At 38.9% G+C, this 21,301-nt stretch overlaps 1 protein-coding gene and 1 non-coding gene across 2 annotated transcripts; one reads left to right on the forward strand and one right to left on the reverse strand.

The window, feature by feature from the left end:
- Positions 1-4,992: 4,992 nt before the first annotated feature.
- On the reverse strand, positions 4,993-5,099 carry LOC111887352 (small nucleolar RNA R71). Its single transcript, XR_002848737.1, has one exon. It is a non-coding gene; the product is annotated as a small nucleolar RNA R71 (small nucleolar RNA).
- Positions 5,100-6,046: 947 nt separating this feature from the next.
- LOC111887343 (uncharacterized) lies at positions 6,047-6,424 on the forward strand. Its single transcript, XM_023883508.1, has one exon. It carries the CDS (start codon positions 6,047-6,049, stop codon positions 6,422-6,424), a length of 378 nt encoding a protein of 125 aa, XP_023739276.1.
- The last annotated feature ends 14,877 nt before the right edge of the window (positions 6,425-21,301 follow it).

The following is a 21,301-nucleotide window of genomic DNA, read 5'->3' on the forward strand; positions in this document are numbered from 1 at the left end:
AAGCAACTACAGTAATGATGTCAATTTCATATAAGGAAAACCCTAGGCTAGCAGGCATCATGTAATCAGGCAATTCTATCATCCAATTCTTGAAGATCCCCAGCCTAGCACTAGCATGTTGTTCTAACGTATCACATAATCACATAACTGTATGGTATTTTGGGGTCTACTTACTGGCTTCGACTGATTATACACCCTGCATCCTCCTTTGCTTATTTCGAAAATCTTTTAAAAAAATCATTTTGAAAATCCTTTCCTTCATTCAAGACTGGAGTTACTCGAGTGTTCCTCCAATTCACTCGAACAAGGCTTTGATACCAACTTGTAAGACCCAAAAATTTTAAACCAATTTAAACTTTTGAAACATGTCCAGTTCATAAAAGCATTACAACTTTGTATTCAAAATATTATTTATCAGAGTATTCCCAGAAACATAAACATAATATGAGGAGCTGTACGATCATGCCTTCACCTTGCCGCGATCCCCTGATGTACCTGAAACAATAAACTGAAACTGTAAGCCCGCAAGCTTAGTGAGTTACCCCCAAAATACCGACACACATACAGTCCACATAACCATGTCAGCAATAACATATCATAACCAACTGAACAAAACATCACACAACGGATCCACAGCCTTACAGACTGTAATACCCACAAGCCCACAGTATGAGTCTCCCTCAGCCCGTAACTGGAATGCTCCTAGGGTTTGTAGGCTACCACACAAAGTTGTACAACCTCAACCCATCCCATATGACAAACACATAAATCATAAGAATCGAGCATGCAATAACCATATAACATCACAGGTAGTCCTACAGACCCACCTAACAGGCATAACCACTAGCATACAATAATAAGTCATACTCAACATCTAACACAGCTCAAGATAACATATCAAATGGGCCGGCCTTGGTGCCTTAGACCCCTTAGTATAGTGAGGATAACTCACATCGCAACTATCGTATGAACTAGAAAGCTCAACTCCCGGATCACCAACACGAACTTCACCACCTATAATTACCATAAAACACCTTTTTCATAAATCTCCAAATTACCAGAATACCCTTAGTAGTCAACTGGTCAACCCTTGCTCCAAGTCAAGGTCCACAGTCAAAGTCAACAGTCCATGTTGACTCGACTCGTCGAGTGCAGTTCACCGACTCGTCGAGTCCCTCCTGAACTCGAGAAGTCGGGAAATACTTGATTGGCTCGTCGAGTTCCCCTTTAACTCGCCGAGTTCACAAGTGTCAAAGAATTTGGGAGAAACCCTAGCCGACTTGCCGAGTCTTCGAACAACTCGCCGAGTTCAAGGCAATCTTCAACGGGATCATCAAGTTGTTCATCAACTCGTCAAATCCATGACCATCTTCAACGGGCTCGCCAAGTTGTTCATCCAACTCGTCAAGTCCTTGTAGACCTTTATCAATACAGACGCTTTTGAAGCCATGGCAAGGTTCCAGATTACAGATCCAAGCTTCTAATGCACGTTTATCACGTAAAGTTGCAAACTTTACGCCCATAAAAGGCTCTAAAGGCCCTAAATGACTAATCTAAGCTTCCAATGGAGCTTTACACCTTGGGAGAGTCTCATCCTTTCAGAAGTTGGAAACTTTATGGACTAAGAAGCCCAAGGGAGCTCAGTTCAAAAGTTACAACTTCAGATCTTAGCTTGCACACAAGAATACCTTCCAATCATACCATGAAACCCTAAGATTTGTCCATAGAGGGAATCTAGAATGAAATAAGGTCAGGGTAACGATTTATACCTTCCAGAAGATGCCCAAACAGGTAGATTTCAGATCCCACAACTCCTTGCTTCTGAATACTTGCTCTCCAAGTTCCTTTCTCCATAAAATCCTCTTCCAAGCTCAAAAGTGCACAAAGGGAACACACACACTCGATTAGGGTTTGAGAAGGACAAGAAGCAGTAAAGGGGAGGCTGGGGGAGGCCAATGTTCCTTTAAATAGGGTGCAAAACCCCGAGATCTAGGGTTTCATCTGCCACCTCCTACTCGTCGAGTCCCTTCCTGGACTCAGCGAGTGGGTCATTAAAATATGTGGACCACCCCGCTGCTACTCGACCAATAGGGCAATCAACTCGTCGAGTAGCCCCTTGAAAGCGAGAAAGTCACACATTAAATCAATACCTTAGAAACGGGGCGTTACAAGGAGCATGATAATTATGATAAATTGGCAAGTTAGCAATGTTAATTATAGAAAACAAAAGTTTCAATTGGGAAAAAGTTGGTTTTCTATAATTAAGGGAGAGGAAATTATACTTCATTACAATTCTAAAAGCTTAGATAGAGATTTTAATCATCTTTAGTCAAGGATATATATATATATATATATATATATATATATATATATATATATATATATATATATATATATATATATATATATATATTGCATTCTGAAAATTTGATTATGACTACGGTATCCCACTTCATAGTCGAATTATGAAAACATGGCAAATAAAAAATATTGTAGCAAAAGAGTGGTCTAGGTTCATGTCTTTTTGTGAGACATTATGAATCATTTTGTAACTCCCGTAGATCCGGGCTAGTCAATTTAGAGATAATAGGGGTCAAAAACGAATTTTCGACAAAAGATTATTAAGAATAAATAATCTTAACCAAGTTGTAGAATATGTCTCAAGGGTTCCCGATATGTGCATATTTAGTTCATATTAAGTGTAGATTTTTATTCGTTTATTAGCTAAATTATTGCATTTCGTGGACAAAAGGTACTTAAAAGTGTTTGAATTATATTTTCAATCCAAAAGTGAAGCTCGGAAGCAAAAGGAAGCAGGAAAAGCGGTTGAGAGTTCGAGAATGGAACAAAGAAGAAAAACACTAAAAATAACACCTACTCGGCGAGTAGGGTCGACTACTCGGCGAGTCCACACGAATATTTAAGAAGATAAAGACTCAAAAACCCAGAGACTTATCACAATACAGGGATTGAGAGATGGACTCCACGAGTCGGCACCTGACTCGACGAGTCGATTCGCATATATAAAGATAACTGCTCAGAACGATGGGGGGGAATTCTGGAACGATTCTGGAGAGTTTAGCTGCGATTAAGAAGTCAGAAAAACCCTAGAGGACGAAGATACAAGCTAGAATCCAATTCCGAAGGAAGAATTGAGGCAAATTTCATCATTCTACTTAATCTTTTGTTTTGTCATTATGGTTAAACAATTAGAATCTGTTTGTTTGCTGTTATTTACTTCAATCATGAGCTAAAACTTTTAGACTTCTGTTTGGGGATACAAAATTGATACTATGGTTTGATTATTGGTAGGATTAATTCTAAGTTGGTGATTTTTGTTATTTTAGCTTGCTAAAGAACCTTGTGTGTGAATGATAATTAATTTTCTGTTAATAGGAAGGTAATTAAATAGCATGAACATCTTTTGATTATCAACCTCATATGCTATGTGACCACTTTGTCATATGTCTAGGATTAATGAACATGAAACTAGAATTAATAAGAAAATTGAGTAAATTCATGTGCAAGCTTGTGTGATGACCATCAACAAGAAGTTAATTAAAGGACTAAATTAGTTAACTATTGCAAGTCTAAATTAACCCGAATAATTAATCTAGTGAATTCAATTAAATTAGAAAACTAGCCACTGTTTAAGTTAGTTTATTTGCTAAGGATTAGTGTAGTGAACGCGAGTCTAATCACTTGAATCGATAACCAACAAAAGAATTAATCCATTGCACCACTACCTTGAAATCAACCATAGGATCAATTGAGTTGAACTAAACAAAAGTTCCTTCTCATTATTGAATCTAGTTAATTCTTTGTTTTTCTAAGTTTTAGATTAAGTAATAGTTAGCAAGTTTCTAGTCTTGTAAAACTAGAGAAAACCACCCCTACCTATTAATTAATTTAGATAAAATTAGTTTTTAGTTTTAATTTACCGTTCCCTGTGTTCGATACCCTACTTATTTAACTATACCACAATTGATAGGTCCATTGCCTTTGTGTGTTTATTTTATAATTAAAGTAGGTTTAAAACTAAGTGAGTTTGCACACATCAAGTTTTTGGCGTCGTTGCCGGGGAACGGTTCTAAAATTAGCGTTAAATTCTAATTTAATCGATCCTTTGTGTGGGATTTATCTTACACAAAGTTAATTAAAAGGTAATTTAGTAAGTAGTAAAATTTTTAATAAAAATCCGTTTTTCAAGTAACTAGAAATTTTTTTCTGTTTTTGCCTTGAACTCGCCGAGTGCACTCGTGCCGACTCGGCGAGTACATCGCTGTTACAGTTTTAATTTTTATTTTATTTTTGTTCTTTTTACGCATTTTTTTGTTTTGTTTACAGTTGTTTCATGACCCGAGGATCTGATACACCTCTGGTCCCTAATCTTGAAGACCCGGAATCCGCACTAAGGAGGAGCAAAGGCAAAACCGTTGGAGAATCCGCTTCTTCAAAGAACTCGCCACTCAAAAACCTCAAGTCTGTTTTCAGCAAGAAGAGGAGCACGGAGATCCAATTCACGAAGACACCGAGTACGAGACCGAGGAAGAAGAAGAACCCACATACGAGCACGAATCCGAGTTTGAAGACGATTTAGCTATCACCATGGCTAATATCGATGAAGTCCCCATGGGGGAATGGAAGAAGAGAATGCGTGATGACACCGGCCCGGGACTTGTGCAGCCTGCAATTCCCGCAACCGCTACTTTCTAACTAAAAGGCCATATTCTGGCTCAACTCAAGGAGATTCCTTTTTATGGGAAGGATCACGAAGACGCCTACAAGCACTTGGACGAAGTGAATGATGTGGCTGACTACTTCAATGTACCAAATGTGCCTTGCGAGACCCAGCTACTTCGCATGCTTCCAGTCACGTTCAAAGGTGCTGCAAAGGATTGGCTCAAGTCACTTCCTCCCGGATCGGTCACCACATGGGCCAAGATGAAAGAAGAGTTCATAGACCACTTTTGCCCGCCCTCCAAAATAGCCAAGCTAAAGAAAGCCATTGCCAACTTCGAGCAACAACCCGGAGAATCTCTTTATGAAGCTTGGGAAAGGTACAAGAGCTTGCTTAGAAATTGCCCACACCATGACCTCAATAGCCAACAAGAGGTCTCCATTTTCTATGATGGAGTCAATGTCACCACAAGGCAATTGCTCGATTCACAAGGCCCGCTCACGAAGAAGGTGCCCCCGGTAATCAAGGAGTTAATTGAAGAATTCTCTAAGCACTCTAGAGAATACCATAATCCAAGAAATGAAGTAAGTCGGGGGGTAGTGAACTCGGAAAATGATAGCATGGCGGTGGTGATAGCTAAGCTCGATAGTCTAGATATAAAGATGACAAAAATGGATCAAACAATCCAAGCTATTCGGGTTGGATGTGAGAATTGTAGAGGGCCCCATCTCACAAAGGATTGTGATTTGGATGAGAATGGAAACAAGAAGGCTCAAGTATTCTATTCAAGTGGCGATCGATACGACAAGAATTGGCGGAAACCGAAGAAGGAATGGCTCCCATACGAAGAATACAAGAAGGCTAAGGAGGAGAAATAAAAGCAGAAGGAGAGGGGATTTTATCAAAAGGAAGAACCGGTAGTGGAAAAGAAAGCCGATTTAGAAGAATTGTTCACTAGATTCATAGCCGCGTCCGAAAAGAGACACAATGATCATGATGCTGCAATACACGAGACCAGAAATATGATAAGGAATTAGCAAGAATCCATTCTCAACATTGAGAAACAGCTAGGACAACTTTGCACATCAATTGAACGAAAGAAGACCGGGTCAACTTCCAAGTAAGACCGAAAACAATCCAAGAATGGAGAATGTGAATATGGTGACTTCCAGATGTGAAGAAATTTTCACACATGCACAGAGGATCTCCAAGAGGAAGACAAAAAAGGCAGAAGAGTCAGCTCCAACTAAACCCGACCAGACTCGCCGAGTCCCTATAATGGACTCGACGAGTCCATGCGTAAATGACAAAACAGTCATTCCCTTAAAGCCATATAATCCCCCTTTGCCATTCCCAATCAAAGCCATGCCTGTTGAAAAAGTTGAAGCTTATAGAGCTTTTATGAAGCATGTTAAAGCCCTACAAGTCAATGTGCCATTTGTAGAAACGATGCTAAAAACACCTAAGTACTTCAACTTACTAAAGGGTATCTTTGCTGCTAGGAAAGATTTGGCTGAAGTCGTGGAAATAATATTGAGTGAGTTACTCGAAAAGAAGGGCGATCCGAGGAGTATCATAATTCCCTGCCAATTTGGAAATGCATTTGTCACTCAAGCGTTGACCGATTCGGGTGCAAGCATCAATCTGATGCCTTTCTCTTTCTTCAAGAAACTGAATTTACCGGAGCTAAGGCCGGTAAACATGAAGATCCATTTGGCAGATAAGACGACAATACATCCATGAGGCGTTTGTGAGGATCTTCTTATTAAAGTCGACAAGTTCATATTTCCAGTAAACTTTGTGGTGCTTGATATGGAAGAAGACCCCGAAATTCCGATTATTTTGGGGAGGTCATTTTTAAACACCGCATGTGCTTTAATTGATGTATGTGAATCTACACTAACGTTAAGAGTAGGAGACGATTCAGCAATATTTAGAGTTGTACCAGAAGCCAAGCAAGAAGAGGAAGGAAAAGAAGAGATCTCAATTTTCTATTTGGATGATGAGATACTACAAAAAGAACTTGCACTTTTGCAAGAAGAAGATCCAAGAAAGTTTTTGCCACCTTCTGGAGAGGATGGAGATGCTAACAAGGACTTGGAAGAGATAGAAAAGCTACTGGAAGGAGCCGACTCGAAAAAACACAGTGGAAATGATGAAATATGATCCGACTCGCCGAGTCACTTTCGTGGACTCGACGAGTCCAGTCGAAACTGCCAACAACTTGGACGACTTAGATCTGCTTGTTGCTAGTTCTCTGCATATGCTGGACTTGGATATTTTTCATCATTCTTTAGAAGAACAAACAGCAGAAGGAGAAATGGACATGGAAGTTCAAAACGTCCATATAGCATGTCTTGATGCAATTCCACTTGAAGATGAGGTAAGCACGGAAAAAGAGGTGAAGGCAAATGATAGGAGAGTTGATGCTGATCAACCTTTCATTACCAAACCTAGAGCACGAACTTTCACAAAATATGAAGTAATTAAGTATGATGAAAAGGAGGTGCAAGAGAAGGTGAAAAAGAATGGGGTGAAGAAGAAAAAGAGGAGAAGGGAAGCCCAAGCAGCTGAGGATGATGCTGTAAAAAAGAAAAGAGAGGAATTAAAACGGGCTTACAAAAAGAAGATTCACGCTTACAAGACAAAGTACAAACCACAAAAGATTAGGCGTGCATTCCCGATGCTGGAAGATGACGAGACATAGATGGGAAGGAGTCCAGCTAACGACTCCTTAAAAAGAAGCGCTTCGCGGGAGGCAACCCGTTATTTAGAGTTTGCTTTCTTTTATCTTTTTACTTTTTTTTTTTAATTTTTGTTTTTTAGAATTCTAATCTTCCAATTCGTTGGACATGTCTGCTTGAGAGTGCGTATGGACTAACTGTGGGGTGGAATAAATTTTCTTTTCTAAACAAATGGCAAAATGATTTAATTTTCTGAATTTTTTACAAAAGACTCGCCGAGTCTGACTATAACTCGACGAGTCGATTCATATTCCAGATAGTTTTAAAATCGCAACCAGACTCGCCGAGTCTGACCCTGACTCGACGAGTCTGTTATATTTATAGAAAAAAATCAAAATAATTTTAACAACCGGTAACTAGGGTTTTAACCCTAATGAAATCAGTTTTATTCACACTTCACTCGCCGTGCGCCTCCCTCCCAACTCTTTCTCTCAAGCATTCATCATCTTTTTCAATTGTTCTTCAAAATTTTCAACTTCCATCACAAAAGGTACTGAATTTCTTCCTAATTTCTGCTAAAAGCATGGTTTTTAGATGATCTAGGGTAACAATTTCATATAATACCCGATTTTGAAGTATAGTGAATTTCTAGGGTTTTGATTTTACATCAATTATGTTGTTTTGGATGATTATTCTTGCCCTAATACATTTTAGACATGCCCCTGGACAAAACCCTTAAGTTAATTTGAGTTTTCATGGTCGGATTTTGACCGACTCGCCGACTGACTCGCACAGTTCTTGCGACTCGCCGAGTCGTTCATGGACTCGACGAGTCGAGTCGGGGACCCAGGCGTGATCTATTTTGATAATTTTCTGTTTTTTCTGATTTTATGTTCTTTGTTTTGTAGGGACAATGTTTCACAGGGGACAAAGTTCCAGTGGACACCAAGGAGATTTTCCTTGGTTAAATTTTCCTCGAATCGAAATAGCTTCAACCATGACGAGATGGAAGAAGAAATTCGCTGAAGTCAGAAAGAAAGAGATATACGTGCCCAACAGAATTGATTGGGATTGGTTGCAAAGTGTGCGGTATGAAGAGGAGTTGGCTCCTTATCTTTTAAAGGAGTTTACTTACGAAGGGGAGACGATGGTTTGCGATGGGTGGAGCCGGGTCTTTCGTATTCAAGAGCCGGTGTACCAGGAGCTTTGCCTGGAATTTTTCTCCAAGGTATCTTTTCGTGGAGGAGATGACTGCTATCACCCGACGAGTGTCAGTTTCTGCCTTGGGGGTGAGTTTCATCAGTGCTCCGTTGTTGATCTTGCTTGTTGGATGGGTATTTATGACCGGTCATTGGTCTCGACCGCTATTTTCCGTGCCTTTATGGAACGCTCTCACAAGGTGTTCCCCGATGGTGTGACGAGCACGGATTGGTGGAACACGGTCGCTAACAAAGTGTACATTCCGAAGTCAGCCCAGGAGGGAAGTATTCGGTCGCCTACACACCGTCTTATTCATCGCCTTATTTCCACCACCATTAACCAACGAAAGGATGATGACAAGGTTTCTAACCTTGATGTCTTTTACTTATGGAGCATTATCACACTAGACACTTTCTGCAATATTCCTTGGTGTTTGGCTTCATATTTGGCGGAGGGTGTGGTCAAGGATCGCAAGACATCGAAGATTAATGGTGGTATGTTTGTCACACGACTCGCCAACTCGTTTGGGTTGATGACCCGCGGCGCGTGGAATTTGATGACGATGATTCCTACCCCTCCATTCAATCCCATTCTTTTTAGGAGGGCTAGGATTATTGAGGACTATGGTGGAGGTCATTATGCTATCCCGCATGATGATCCTGTTGTTGGTCCCAAGGCGCCGGGAAGGAGGGTCCGATCGAGGTGAGAGCGTGATGTAGAGGAGGAACCGCCGGTGATTCCGGTAGACAATGATGAAGTACCAATGGATTGGTACAATGTTGAGATGAGGCGGTTACAAGATCAAATGGCTCGGGGTATCAACTTTAGCAATCAATCCCACATTCGACTTTTTGACCACTTCAATATTCCGCATATCGATGGTGGTAACTTCCCATATATTCCGTCTTGGGAAGAGGTGATCAATACAAGAAGGAGTGGCGCTAGTGGAAGTGGAGCGGCGCATGATCATGATGATGAGGAGGAGGATTAGTTCTTTATGTTTTTATTGAACAATTTTTATTTTGTTTTTTTTTTCTTATTTGGTGTGTTTTGGGATTTGCTAAGACTTTTACTTTTATGCTTGATGTTTGATTGCCTTGATGATTTTCAGAATTGGATTAGGAGTGCTTGCATACAAGGGTTTAGAGTTGTAGAGTCAAGAGAGTTATAAAGAGTAAAAGAGAGCAAAGAAAGGGCGGCGTTAGAGTCAAAGTGTCGAGTCCGATCCTAAGGGACATGAGCGAATGAGTCTAGAATTTGTGAGAGGTTTTGAAGATTTATCAGCAGCTGGAACTAATGCAGAATGCGATTTTTTTCACCCAGCGGTCTACTCGTCGAGTGCTCTAAACTGACTCGACGAGTCGCCTTGTATTCTCGCATATTCGAAGCTGTCCGCGCTTTTACTCGACAAGTCGCATATATGACTCGACGAGTCATTCATTTATATACCAAAAGGACTGCTCATTTGATGTTGCTGAGTGGACCACTTGACCATTTATTCTTCCATATCGATTCTTGAAGATCTTACACTGTTTTCCCTGCATATTTGGAGCTGCCACACGAGATTTTGACACCCAAGTCATGGATGAGCTGTTCCCATGGCTAAAGTCAATTGAAGTTGGAGCTGGAAAGAAGAGTTATCAACCTATCGACTGCTACCCCAGGGTAGTTTGTTCCAATTCTCTCTATATTTGCATTTTTATTTTTTGCATAATATGCAATGAGGGCATTGCATAAAATAAGTGTGGGGGTAGGGGGTTGGTCACATATTAGAAAATTTAGAATCTTAATTTAGGCTAATTTTAAAAAAACTGTTGCATACAAAAAAAAATATTACCTAGGACTTAATTTAGAAAAATTTGGTAAAAGCAAATTAGGATTCCATGTTAGAATTGTGTTGATAATTACATGAAAACCCAAATGTTTAGTTGAGCCTATATACGTTCTAGTGCATTTGTGGCTTCCTTATTCTACTGAAATCATGGGACAAAAACACGACCCTGCTCAGCCCGAGGGATGCAATATGTTTAGCAGCCTAAACCTAAAATGTATCCAGGAAAATTATTATCGTTAGCCAATAAAGGTTGAGGTTGAGCGCCCCTGCTTAAGCACGTAGGTTTTTGAGTGAAAAAAGAGAGGTACATGTTAAAAAAGAGAGAGAGAGAGAGAGAGAGAGAGAGAGAGAGAGAATTACAAGAAAAGTTTGAAGAATTTTCGAGCAAATAAAGTGAAGATCAAAAGATCAAAATTCCAAGAAATTCAAAAAGTTGAAGATACCAAAAGTCAAACAATAAAGGTGGTGAATTCAAAGAAATCAAAGATCAAATTATCAAGGAAGTGAAGAATTCGAAAGAGTTCCATAGTGGTATCATAAATTGTAATTCTAGATTATGTATGCTTGGGTTGCTCAACTAAAAATACCTTGAGGGTAAGAGGTTTTCTGAGGATGGATTCGGAGGGATGCATAAAATGAGCATAGTTCAGGGTGAGTGGGCAAATGTTTATGAGGATTGTGAGTATTTGGAGTATGGGGGTTATTAGGAAAATTTAGACACAAATGTATGCGTTGCGGTCTTGGCATAATGGTTGGGTTAGATTGGAGTTGTCATATGTGATTCTAATGTTTAAAATTCAGTTTTGCTTGGGGGCAAGCAAAAGTCAAGTGTGGGGAATTTTGATATGTGCATATTTAGTTCATATTAAGTGTAGATTTTTATTCATTTATTAGCTAAATTATTGCATTTCGTGGACAAAAGGTACTTAAAAGTGTTTGAATTATATTTTCAGACCAAAAGTGAAGCTCGAAAGCAAAAGGAAGCAGGAGAAGCGGTTGAGAGTTCAAGAATGGAACAAAGAAGAAAAACACTAAAAATAACACCTACTCGGCGAGTCCATACGAATATTCAAGAAGATAAAGACTCGGAAACCCAAAGACTTATCACAATACGGGGATTGAGAGATGGACTCGACGAGTCGATTCACATGTATAAAGATAACTCCTCAGAACGATGGGGGGGGGGGGGGGGGGGGGAATTCTGGAACGATTCTGGAGAGTTTAGCTGCGATTAAGAAGTCAGAAAAACCCTAGAGGACGAAGATACAAGCTAGAATCCAATTCCAAAGGAAGAATTGAGGCAAATTTCATCATTCTACTTAATCTTTTGTTTTGTCATTATGGTTAAACAATTAGAATCTGTTTGTTTGCTGTTATTTACTTCAATCATGAGCTAAAACTTTTAGACTTCTGTTTGGGGATACAAAATTGATACTATGGTTTGATTATTGGTAGGATTAATTCTAAGTTGGTGATTTTTGTTATTTTAGCTTGCTAAAGAACCTTGTGTGTGAATGATAATTAATTTTCTGTTAATAGGAAGGTAATTAAATAGCATGAACATCTTTTGATTATCAACCTCATATGCTATGTGACCACTTTGTCATATGTCTAGGATTAATGAACATGAAACTAGAATTAATGAGAAAATTGAGTAAATTCATGTGCAAGCTTGTGTGATGACCATCAACAAGAAGTTAATTAAAGGAATAAATTAGTTAACTATTGCAAGTCTAAATTAACCTGAATAATTAATCTAGTGAATTCAATTAAATTAGACAACTGACCACTGTTTAAGTTAGTTTATTTGCTAAGGATTAGTGTAGTGAACGCGAGTCTAATCACTTGAATCGATAACCAACAAAAGAATTAATCCATTGCACCACTACCTTGAAATCAACCATAGGATCAATTGAGTTGAACTAAACAAAAGTTCCTTCTCATTATTGAATCTAGTTAATTCTTTGTTTTTCTAAGTTTTAGATTAAGTAATAGTTAGCAAGTTTCTAGTCTTGTAAAACTAGAGAAAACCACCCCTACCTATTAATTAATTCAGATAAAATTAGTTTTTAGTTTTAATTTACCGTTCCCTGTGTTCGATACCCTACTTATTTAACTATACCACAATTGATAGGTCAACTGCCTTTGTGTGTTTATTTTATAATTAAAAGTAGGTTTAAAACTACGTGAGTTTGCACACATCAAGTCTTTGGTAGAAATAAAGAACGCCGAAATCCGAGTTATAACGAAGAAGTTATGACCCGTCGAAGTTTCGCGACGGAACCGGCACGACACCGAGAAGCGTAAATAGTGAATTTATGATAGAGCGAATTTTAGCCTTAGCGATCTAAACAAAAGTCGTAGAAAATGTTAAACCGAGAGTGTCCATAAAAAGAACGCCCAAATCTGACTTCGTATGAGGAAGTTATTATTTTTCTAAGATTTGGCATAGCAACGCATGGCCTGAAACTCGAATTTTAGTTCGAGCGGTTTTTTGCTTACACGACCTAAATGAGAGTTGAAGATCTCATTAATAGGAACTCAACGGTAAAAAGACAGACGAAAACGGAGTCTGTATGAAGGAGTTACGAATTATTCGCGGTCATTTAACAGTCTAATTTCTTCCTACTGTTAAATTTAAGATCGGCCGAGAATTAGCTGACGATGTGAAATAGACCGTGAGGTGAGGGTGAGAGGTGGACGATGTGAGAAGCCTTTTTTCCAAATGATGGCCCCGTCATTCAGCAGAGTATGGATGAAAACCACGAACTATTCTAGACAGTCCAGTGGAACACTAGCAGGCTCGCAACCTGTAGGTGTTGTGAACGATGTGTTCACCGGTGTACTCTAAAAAACCCATTGACATGTATTGCGAGTGGATATTGTCGATAAACGAAATAGCCCTGGCAGCTATGGATTTAGTGCATGTTGAGAAAACCTTGGCAGCTATGGATTTAGTGCCCGTTGAGTAAACCCTGGCAACGATGGATTTCGTGCCGATTCCTTAGGATGATCCTTAGGAATGAATTAACGAGGAGTAGCTAATTCTTAGGGTAGACCCTTAAGAGTAAAGAAGATAATGGGGATGGGTAATTGGGTTAACTGTTTGACGATTAAACATAATAATTATATTATTGTGGGTTGAAAACCCTATGTACTTACCAGGTTTCCCAACCTGACCCACTCAGTTTATGTATATCACAGGTGTTGATATGGAGTCACATTACACTAAGAGATTAAGGAGATATAGATCACTAGTGATAATGAATGTAAGTCCTATTTATGCTTATGTTTCTGTATTGACGATGACATCTCAAATGTTTTAAAATGAATAAAATATGTTTCTTCGGAAATGCTTTAATAACGTATTTATCGTGTTTTTCTGGGAACAAATTCCGCAACATTTTTATTAAAAAAAGGTACTCTGATTTTCATAAAGCATAAAGAAAATCGGTCTTTTCTGGCCGTGAAAATGGGGATGTCACACGTTTCCCATATGCTTCGGGTATAAGATCGATTACATGTGCTATAATATTCATCCGTTCTAAATTTTCCAAATGCCTGGGGCATTAAGAGGGGAAAAGGACTAGAACTGGATATGACTAAAATGATTAAGCAATTGTCGAGGAAAATATGAGGTTTACCAAAGATTGGTTTCTCATGGACAATTGGAAGTATACTGTAATTTTGGAAGGACCACATTGACATATTCTGAAAAGAGGCAACTCTTGTTCAGAAGTGATAGTCAAAATGGGAATGTGGAAATGTTTCCATAGGTGGAAGATATTCATCAAAACCGTGTAAGGTTAGAAAACTTGAAGGAAGAATGTTGAAAGGAATGTACTTTGGATGGAATTGATCTCCATTGGAATACTTTATAATGTATGTTGTCGAGTCTTTGTGACTTTGTGCATATAAGTTTAGAATCTAACATATTTCGGTAAATAGCAGGAATTTGGAATTCTTACATTTACAATAAGGATTTGGGATTGTGAAATGAGAATCATTGGAATTATGTTCAATTTATCTATTCCACAAAGTAAGGATCATAGACAAACATAGTGTGCATACTGTTGGATTAGTGTCTTAGTCAGTAACTATATTTGGTATGTACTTGACCCAGTTATGCATGGTCCTTTTGGGTTGCCTTCACCAAAGAAACTTGACAAGGTAATTTGATGAGAGAGAGAGAGAGAGAGGATATTATGATTTATTAATATATTAATATATGACAAGGTAATTAGTATTAGTCATAAATTAATTAGGAATTAATTTGGTGACTAAAAGAGATTAATTAAATAAAGAGGCATAAACTGTCAAATGTATGATAGTTGAGTTTTGGGCTGGGAAACCTAATGGACTAAGGGGGAATGAAATAATGATAAAGGATCATCATATTTTCGTCCAAGGCCCTATTCCAAAAGGTTCCTTGGGCTGCTTGGTGACTAAGCTGTCCGTTAGGGTTTAGGCTGAAACCCTAATAGCCTACAGTATAAATAAGACCCCTAGCCTTCAATTTTCGGCCACTTGCTTCCCAAGCGAAACCATAGGCCGAAATTAAGCATCCTCCATCCTCTCTCATAGTTGCCTTCTTGCGTGTGGTGTTTGTAAGCCGTTAGAGGACTTACAATTGTGACTCTAAGCTCCAAGAAAGAAGATTCAAGCTTCCATTAGAGGAGTTACAGTGTGGTATTTGTAAGCCATTAGAGGACTTACAAACCCTAATGCTTGGATCTAGTTTAGGGTTTGTAAGTCTTGGATTCATTGCATATACAATAGAGAAACCTAGATCCAAGCATTAGGGTTTGTATGAGCACATAGGATTGTTCTTATGCATAAAACCCATGAGTGGTATCAGAGCCATGATTGGTTTATGTTGTATGGATGCTTTGTATGATTAACATGCTAAAAATCATTTTCTGGCTTCTGTTCGACATGAATCGGCGAGTGACTTCATGAACTCGGCGAGTCAGCCCAACTCGGTGAGTCCATGAGTGACTCGGCGAGTCGGATCGTCAGAATGAGGCATTCTCGGGATTTCTTGTTGTTTTTGCTGAGGGATAGTTGCCTAATCTATTTTTACTGATAAAATTCGAATTTTAATGTCATTGTAACACTATCCTTGCCAAAAACAAAAGATAATTACCAATTCATTAAATAATAAATTCCTTATATGATTAAAATTGATTATTTGAATTGGGTAACTTATCTTGCAAGAAAATGGATTAGGTCAAATATACATAATCATTGAATTAATTGTGCGATTTATATTATTTTTTATTTGATCCCTTATGTTTTGAAAAGTTTAAAACTTTCCCTCAAGTTTTGAAATTTAAATTTTGAATAAGAGTTTAATTTTGAAAATTTTAGATTTCAACCCTTAGATTTTTACAAGTTTAAAAATCAACCTTATACTTTATTATTACAAGATTAATATATATATATATATATATATATATATATATATATATATATATAAGAATAAGCTAATCTTATCGCTAGTAGGCCTCATTCACGAAGCCAGTCTATAAGGTGGGTATAAGGTTGTTGCCTATAAAATGGCGCTTAATGGGTGTACACTCACACCCACCGCTTGCTTGACTGGTGGAGGGTCGTTAGCCGAACGGATAGGATAGGGCACTTAATTCCTCATTACAAGTATAATGAATTTACAAAGTAACTATAATGTTTTTTTTTACAAATTCCCAGTCTTAGTTACTTTAGGGTAAAATGTGAAAATGATGCCATTCCTTGCAATTACACTTTGCACCCTTGTCAAACATTAGTGAAGCGTGCGTGGTTAACCGACACACTAATTTGGGATTGACATTGGTGGCGAAGGGTGGCTCGATGTTTATCATATATCAATGGAGCGTGTGTGGCTAACCGGCACATTGATTGGGTGATAGAGACATTGAGTGCACCATGTTGGTTCGCATGGTTATTCACAACTTGTTTGTGATCCTCGGTATCCCAGTCGCAAATTTGAAGTGCATATCAAGATTTAAACATGTCATTGAAAAGTTCAATGATTCTCAAAGATCTAAGATTTTTCAAATACATTTAAAACTTAATCTTCTTTTTCATTTTTCATGGTGAAAATTAGTGAATCGTCATTCACTTACCTTCAAATTATTTACTTTTAGATTATGACATCCCTTTTCTAAGTTGTAAATAATGTTGTTGGATCCCAGCCCTAATTTCTCATTTGGGTGTTTAATTGGGGATTCATTTCTAATCAAACTTTGTTCCTTTCTATTTTAGATGTCTAACGCAAACGCAAACAAAAACGCTTATGGGTCATTCTCGCTAATGAACCTATGCCAAAAGGTGACATTTGATGGGTCGAGTTTCAACGAGTGGATGAGATACATTCATATGATCACTCGTTACGAGGACAAAGAATATGTCCTCGATGAGAAACTTGAAAAGATCGACCCAGATGTTGCTACTCGTGAAGAGTTGGCTGCCTTTGAGGTCCACGAGCGTGATGCTACGAAAGTTCATTGCATCATGATGGCCATCATGAACCTCGAACTCCAAAAGTCCAATGAGGACATGTATCCATATGAGATGCATCAAGATTTGTTGGACAGATACCACTAAAGCATTAGGCAAGAGCGCTATGAGATCATTACTAACAAGATCACCGCTAAGATGGGGAGTGGAGAATCCCTAACCTCACATTTGCAGAAAGTGCAGAGGTATGTTGATCGTCTTCTTGAGTAAGCTTCAAGGACTGCTGAGGACTACTGAGAGCAACCTCAAGTACAAATATATTGCATCATCCCCTGCTGTGGTTGCTCCTGTGTTGGCAATTAGCCAAGTGAAGGGAAAGAAGAGGAAGGCTATTTCAAAGAGCCACCAAAAGGGAAAGTCCCGAGATGGTTCATCCTCTAGTGGGACCAAACAAGGTTCTGCTAAACCCTCCTCTGACCCTAAGGAGGCAGAGTGCTTCTATTGCCATGAGAAGGGCCACTGGAAACGAAGTTGCCACAAATATCTGCAGGACATTAGAGATGGGAAGATAAAGCCCACCTATGCATGTATGTATTCTATTAAATCTAACAATTTATCGCTTACTACTTCATGGGTTCTTGATACAGGATGTGGTTTCCACATTTGTTCTGATTTGCAGGGCCTAAGAAGAAGTAGGTAGGTGGAACATGGGAAGATAAACTTGATTATGGGAAACAGAAGATCGTCGCCTGTGACCAGAGTCAGGGTTTATTCTTTAGTGTTGAGTAATGGGTTAGGATTAGATTTAAATAATTGTTGCTATTCGCCAGATATGGCAAGAAACATCATTTCTTTTCATGGATTATATAAACAAGGTTTATTATATTCATTTGATAATAGTAATGGTTCTATTAATGTTTATTTGAATGGTTTTTTTTATTTCAATGCATTACCTAGTAATGGGATTTATGAATCTATGTTAATTGTTGATAATTTGGGAAATGATGTGTTGAATATTGATTCGTCTAATAATTTAGACAAAGCATGCTTATGGCATTGTTACATAGGCCATGTAAACAAGAAACACATATCCCAACTCCAAAAGGATGGAGTCTTGGAGTCATTCGACCTTAGGGACGATGACGTGTGTGAATCTTGTTTGCTTGGGAACATGACCAAGTCACCCTTTACTGGCACTTGTGAAATGGATGAGGGTCTATTGGATCTCATACACACCGATGTGTGTGGACCCCTTAGATCCACCACAAGGGATGCTTGCCGCTTTTATGTGACTTTTACGGATGATTATAGTTGATATGGATATATCTACTTAATTAAGCAAAAGTCAGAAACCTTTGAAAAGTTCAAAGAGTTTAAGAATGAAGTGGAGAATCAGCTGGGAAGGAAAATCAAGATGCTTCGGTCAGACCGAGGAGGAGAGTACCTAAGTCTTGAGTTTCACGACTATCTAAAGGAATGTGGAATCGTTTCGCAATTGACACCTCCGAGAACGCCACATTTGAATGGTGTGGCTGAGAGACGTAATCGGACCTTGTTGGACTTGGTTTGTTCTATGATGAGTTGGGCTTCGTTACCAATAGCTTTCTGGGGGTACGCCTTAGAGACGTCCACCCATATCCTTAATTTAGTTCCCAACAAGAAGGTTGCCAAAACATCTCATGAGATGTGGACAGGGAAAGCTCCCTTATTGGCGCATATCAAGGTTTGGGGTTGCGAGGCATTCATAAGATGAGAGACTCACAACAAGCTCGGACCTCGTAGTGAGAAGTGTTATTTCATCGGCTATCCACAGAAGTCCTTTGGCTATCTCTTCTACAGACTGAGTGACAATGTTGTCCTCGTTGCGAGGAGAGGGGTTTTCCGAGAAAGAGAACTCATAAGCCAAGAGGACAGTGGGAGGCAAATTGATCTTGAAGAGATTCAAGAGCAAAGCGATGAAGGAACTTCTAACACTGGCACTCAACCTGAGGAGGAAACTCCTGTTGAACCTGTTGATGAGTCCTTACCTCTTAGACGTTCTAGTAGGGCTAGTGTTCCACCCCAGTTGTATGGATTCCATATTACTACTGAAGGGGATACATTTATTAGTGATAGTACACTAGTAAATTTGGACGAACCTAGCAGCTACAAGGAAGCCATGGCAGGCCCAGAGTCTGCTAAATGGAAAGAGACAATGGATAGCGAGATTCAGTCCATGTACGACAACCAAGTTTGGAATTTATTTGATAATGTGCCAGGTCGTAAGACAGTCGGGTGCAAGTGGATCTTCAAGAAGAAGATAGACATGGTTGGAATGTGCACACTTATAAAGCACGATTAGTTGCGAAGGGCTTTACTCAAACTCCTGGAGTTGACTATGATGAGACCTTCCTCGCTAGTTGCCAAGATAAGTCTATTAGAGTGATGCTCACAATAGCTGCGTTTCATGATTATGAAATATGGCAGATGGACGTGAAAACTGCTTTTCTTAATCGAAAGTTAGCTGAGGATGTTTACATGAATTATCCAGAGGGTTTTCTCAATGCGAAGCATCCAAATAGAGTGTGTAAGGTTGAGAAATCCATTTATGGATTGAAGCAAGCATCTCGCAGATGGAATCTTTATTTTGACAAGAAGGTCAGAGAGTTTGGCTTTCTGCGAAGCGAATATGAGTCATGTGTGTATGTCAAGGCCAGTTGGAGTATAGTGAGCTTCCTCGTATTGTATGTTGATGACATACTACTCATAGGAAACGACATCCCAACCTTGCAGGAGGTCAAGTCCTAGCTTGGGAAGTGTTTTGCTATGAAGGACCTCGGAGAGGCTGTGTATATTCTGGGAATAAGGATAATAAGAAACAGAAGTAAGAGACTGATAGGACTCAGTCAGGATACATACTTGGATAAGGTACTAAAGCGTTTTAGTATGGAAAATTCCGAGAAAGGGGAGCCGCCAATCCAAAGCAATACCAAGTTGAGTAAGACTCAATGCCCAAGTACAGAGACAAAATAACTGATATGAGCCGAGTACCTTACGCTTCCGCAGTTGGCTCTATCATGTACGCTATGACTTGTACTCGCCTTGATGTGGCCTTCGCTTTGAGCATGGTTAGCAGATATCAAGGGAACCCTAGTAGAGCACATTGGATTGCTGTCAAGAATATTCTTAAGTACCTATGAAGGACCAAGGAATGGTTTCTAGTCCTCGGTGGGAGTGATGAATTAAGGGTAAAAGGGTACAGTGACGCTACTTTTCAGATAGATCGGGATAATTATCGATCGCAGTCGGGCTGGGTATTTACCCTGAACGGACGAGTAGTGACTTGGAAAAGTTCCAAGTAAGAGATCGTGGCTGATTCAACGTGCGAATCAGAGTACATTGCGGCAAGCTAAGCGTCGAAAGAGGCTATATGGTTGAAGAACTTCATTGGAGACCTTGGAGTTGTGCCATTCATAAAGGAGCCCATGAAAATTTTCTGTGATAATGAAAGAGCGGTTGCCTTAACCAAGGAACCAAGGGATCATGGCAGATCTCGACATATCGACAGAAAAGACCATTTTATTAGACATCGGGTAGAAGAGGGACTCCTCGTTGTGAAGAGGGTATCGTCAGAAGATAACCTAGCAGATCCCCTTATGAAGGGACTGAGTAGGGTCAAGCACTTGCAGCACGCTAGGATCGTTGGGCTAAAGGACGATATTAGTTTAGATTAGTTAGGTAGGAAACTTGTAATTGATAATTTAGTATTCAACATTTGATGATTAAATAAACGTGTTTTATTTATAAGAAAGGTTACTATCTTGTGTTGATTATTTATCTATTGTTTCTATTTTGCATGTTTTGACTTCCTGAATAATAAGATTATTCAAACAGTCCACAATCGCTCATATGTTGGAAGTAGATATGAAGGAAGATTGTCATGAATTTGTTTGTAGATTGTCTAAAAGGTTTTAGACATAGCAAAGGATTGCTACAAAGTTCATGAATGCTTATGAAATTTGATTTGAGCATTGGAATAAACCCACGCATGATGGTATCAGTTCATGAGAGGTATCACGAGTGATCGCAAGATGATAAAATCATATAATCTTTAAACCTAGAGATATGGTTATTGTTTACTAGTTGATTATACATTGATAATGCGAAAACGCATCAGTAACTTGATGTTATAAAACACATTATTGTGTGTGACTTAACTAGTGAATGATAAAAGCATATAAGTCGAAGTTTTTTTGTTCCTTTTATTCTAAGAGGATAAAAGCGATATTTGGCCACTCGATGATTCGATTTAACTTATGTGTTGGGCCCGGTCAGGATGAAGTTGATGTGTTCAACTAAATTCTATGTCGAATAAATCATAAATCGAGGAACAAAATGTTAGACAATAAGTATTGTTAACATGATATCTAGAACAGAGGATTATACGATCACTTATCTGAAGGA

The sequence above is a fragment of the Lactuca sativa genome, chromosome 1 (genome assembly GCF_002870075.4).
Source record: "Lactuca sativa cultivar Salinas chromosome 1, Lsat_Salinas_v11, whole genome shotgun sequence".
Lineage (NCBI taxonomy): Eukaryota > Viridiplantae > Streptophyta > Magnoliopsida > Asterales > Asteraceae > Lactuca > Lactuca sativa.

What these genes read in the sequence shown, in the direction of transcription:
- LOC111887343 (XM_023883508.1), top strand. Translation starts at nt 6,047, where the DNA reads ATGCCTGTTGAAAAAGTTGAAGCTTATAGAGCTTTTATGAAGCATGTT.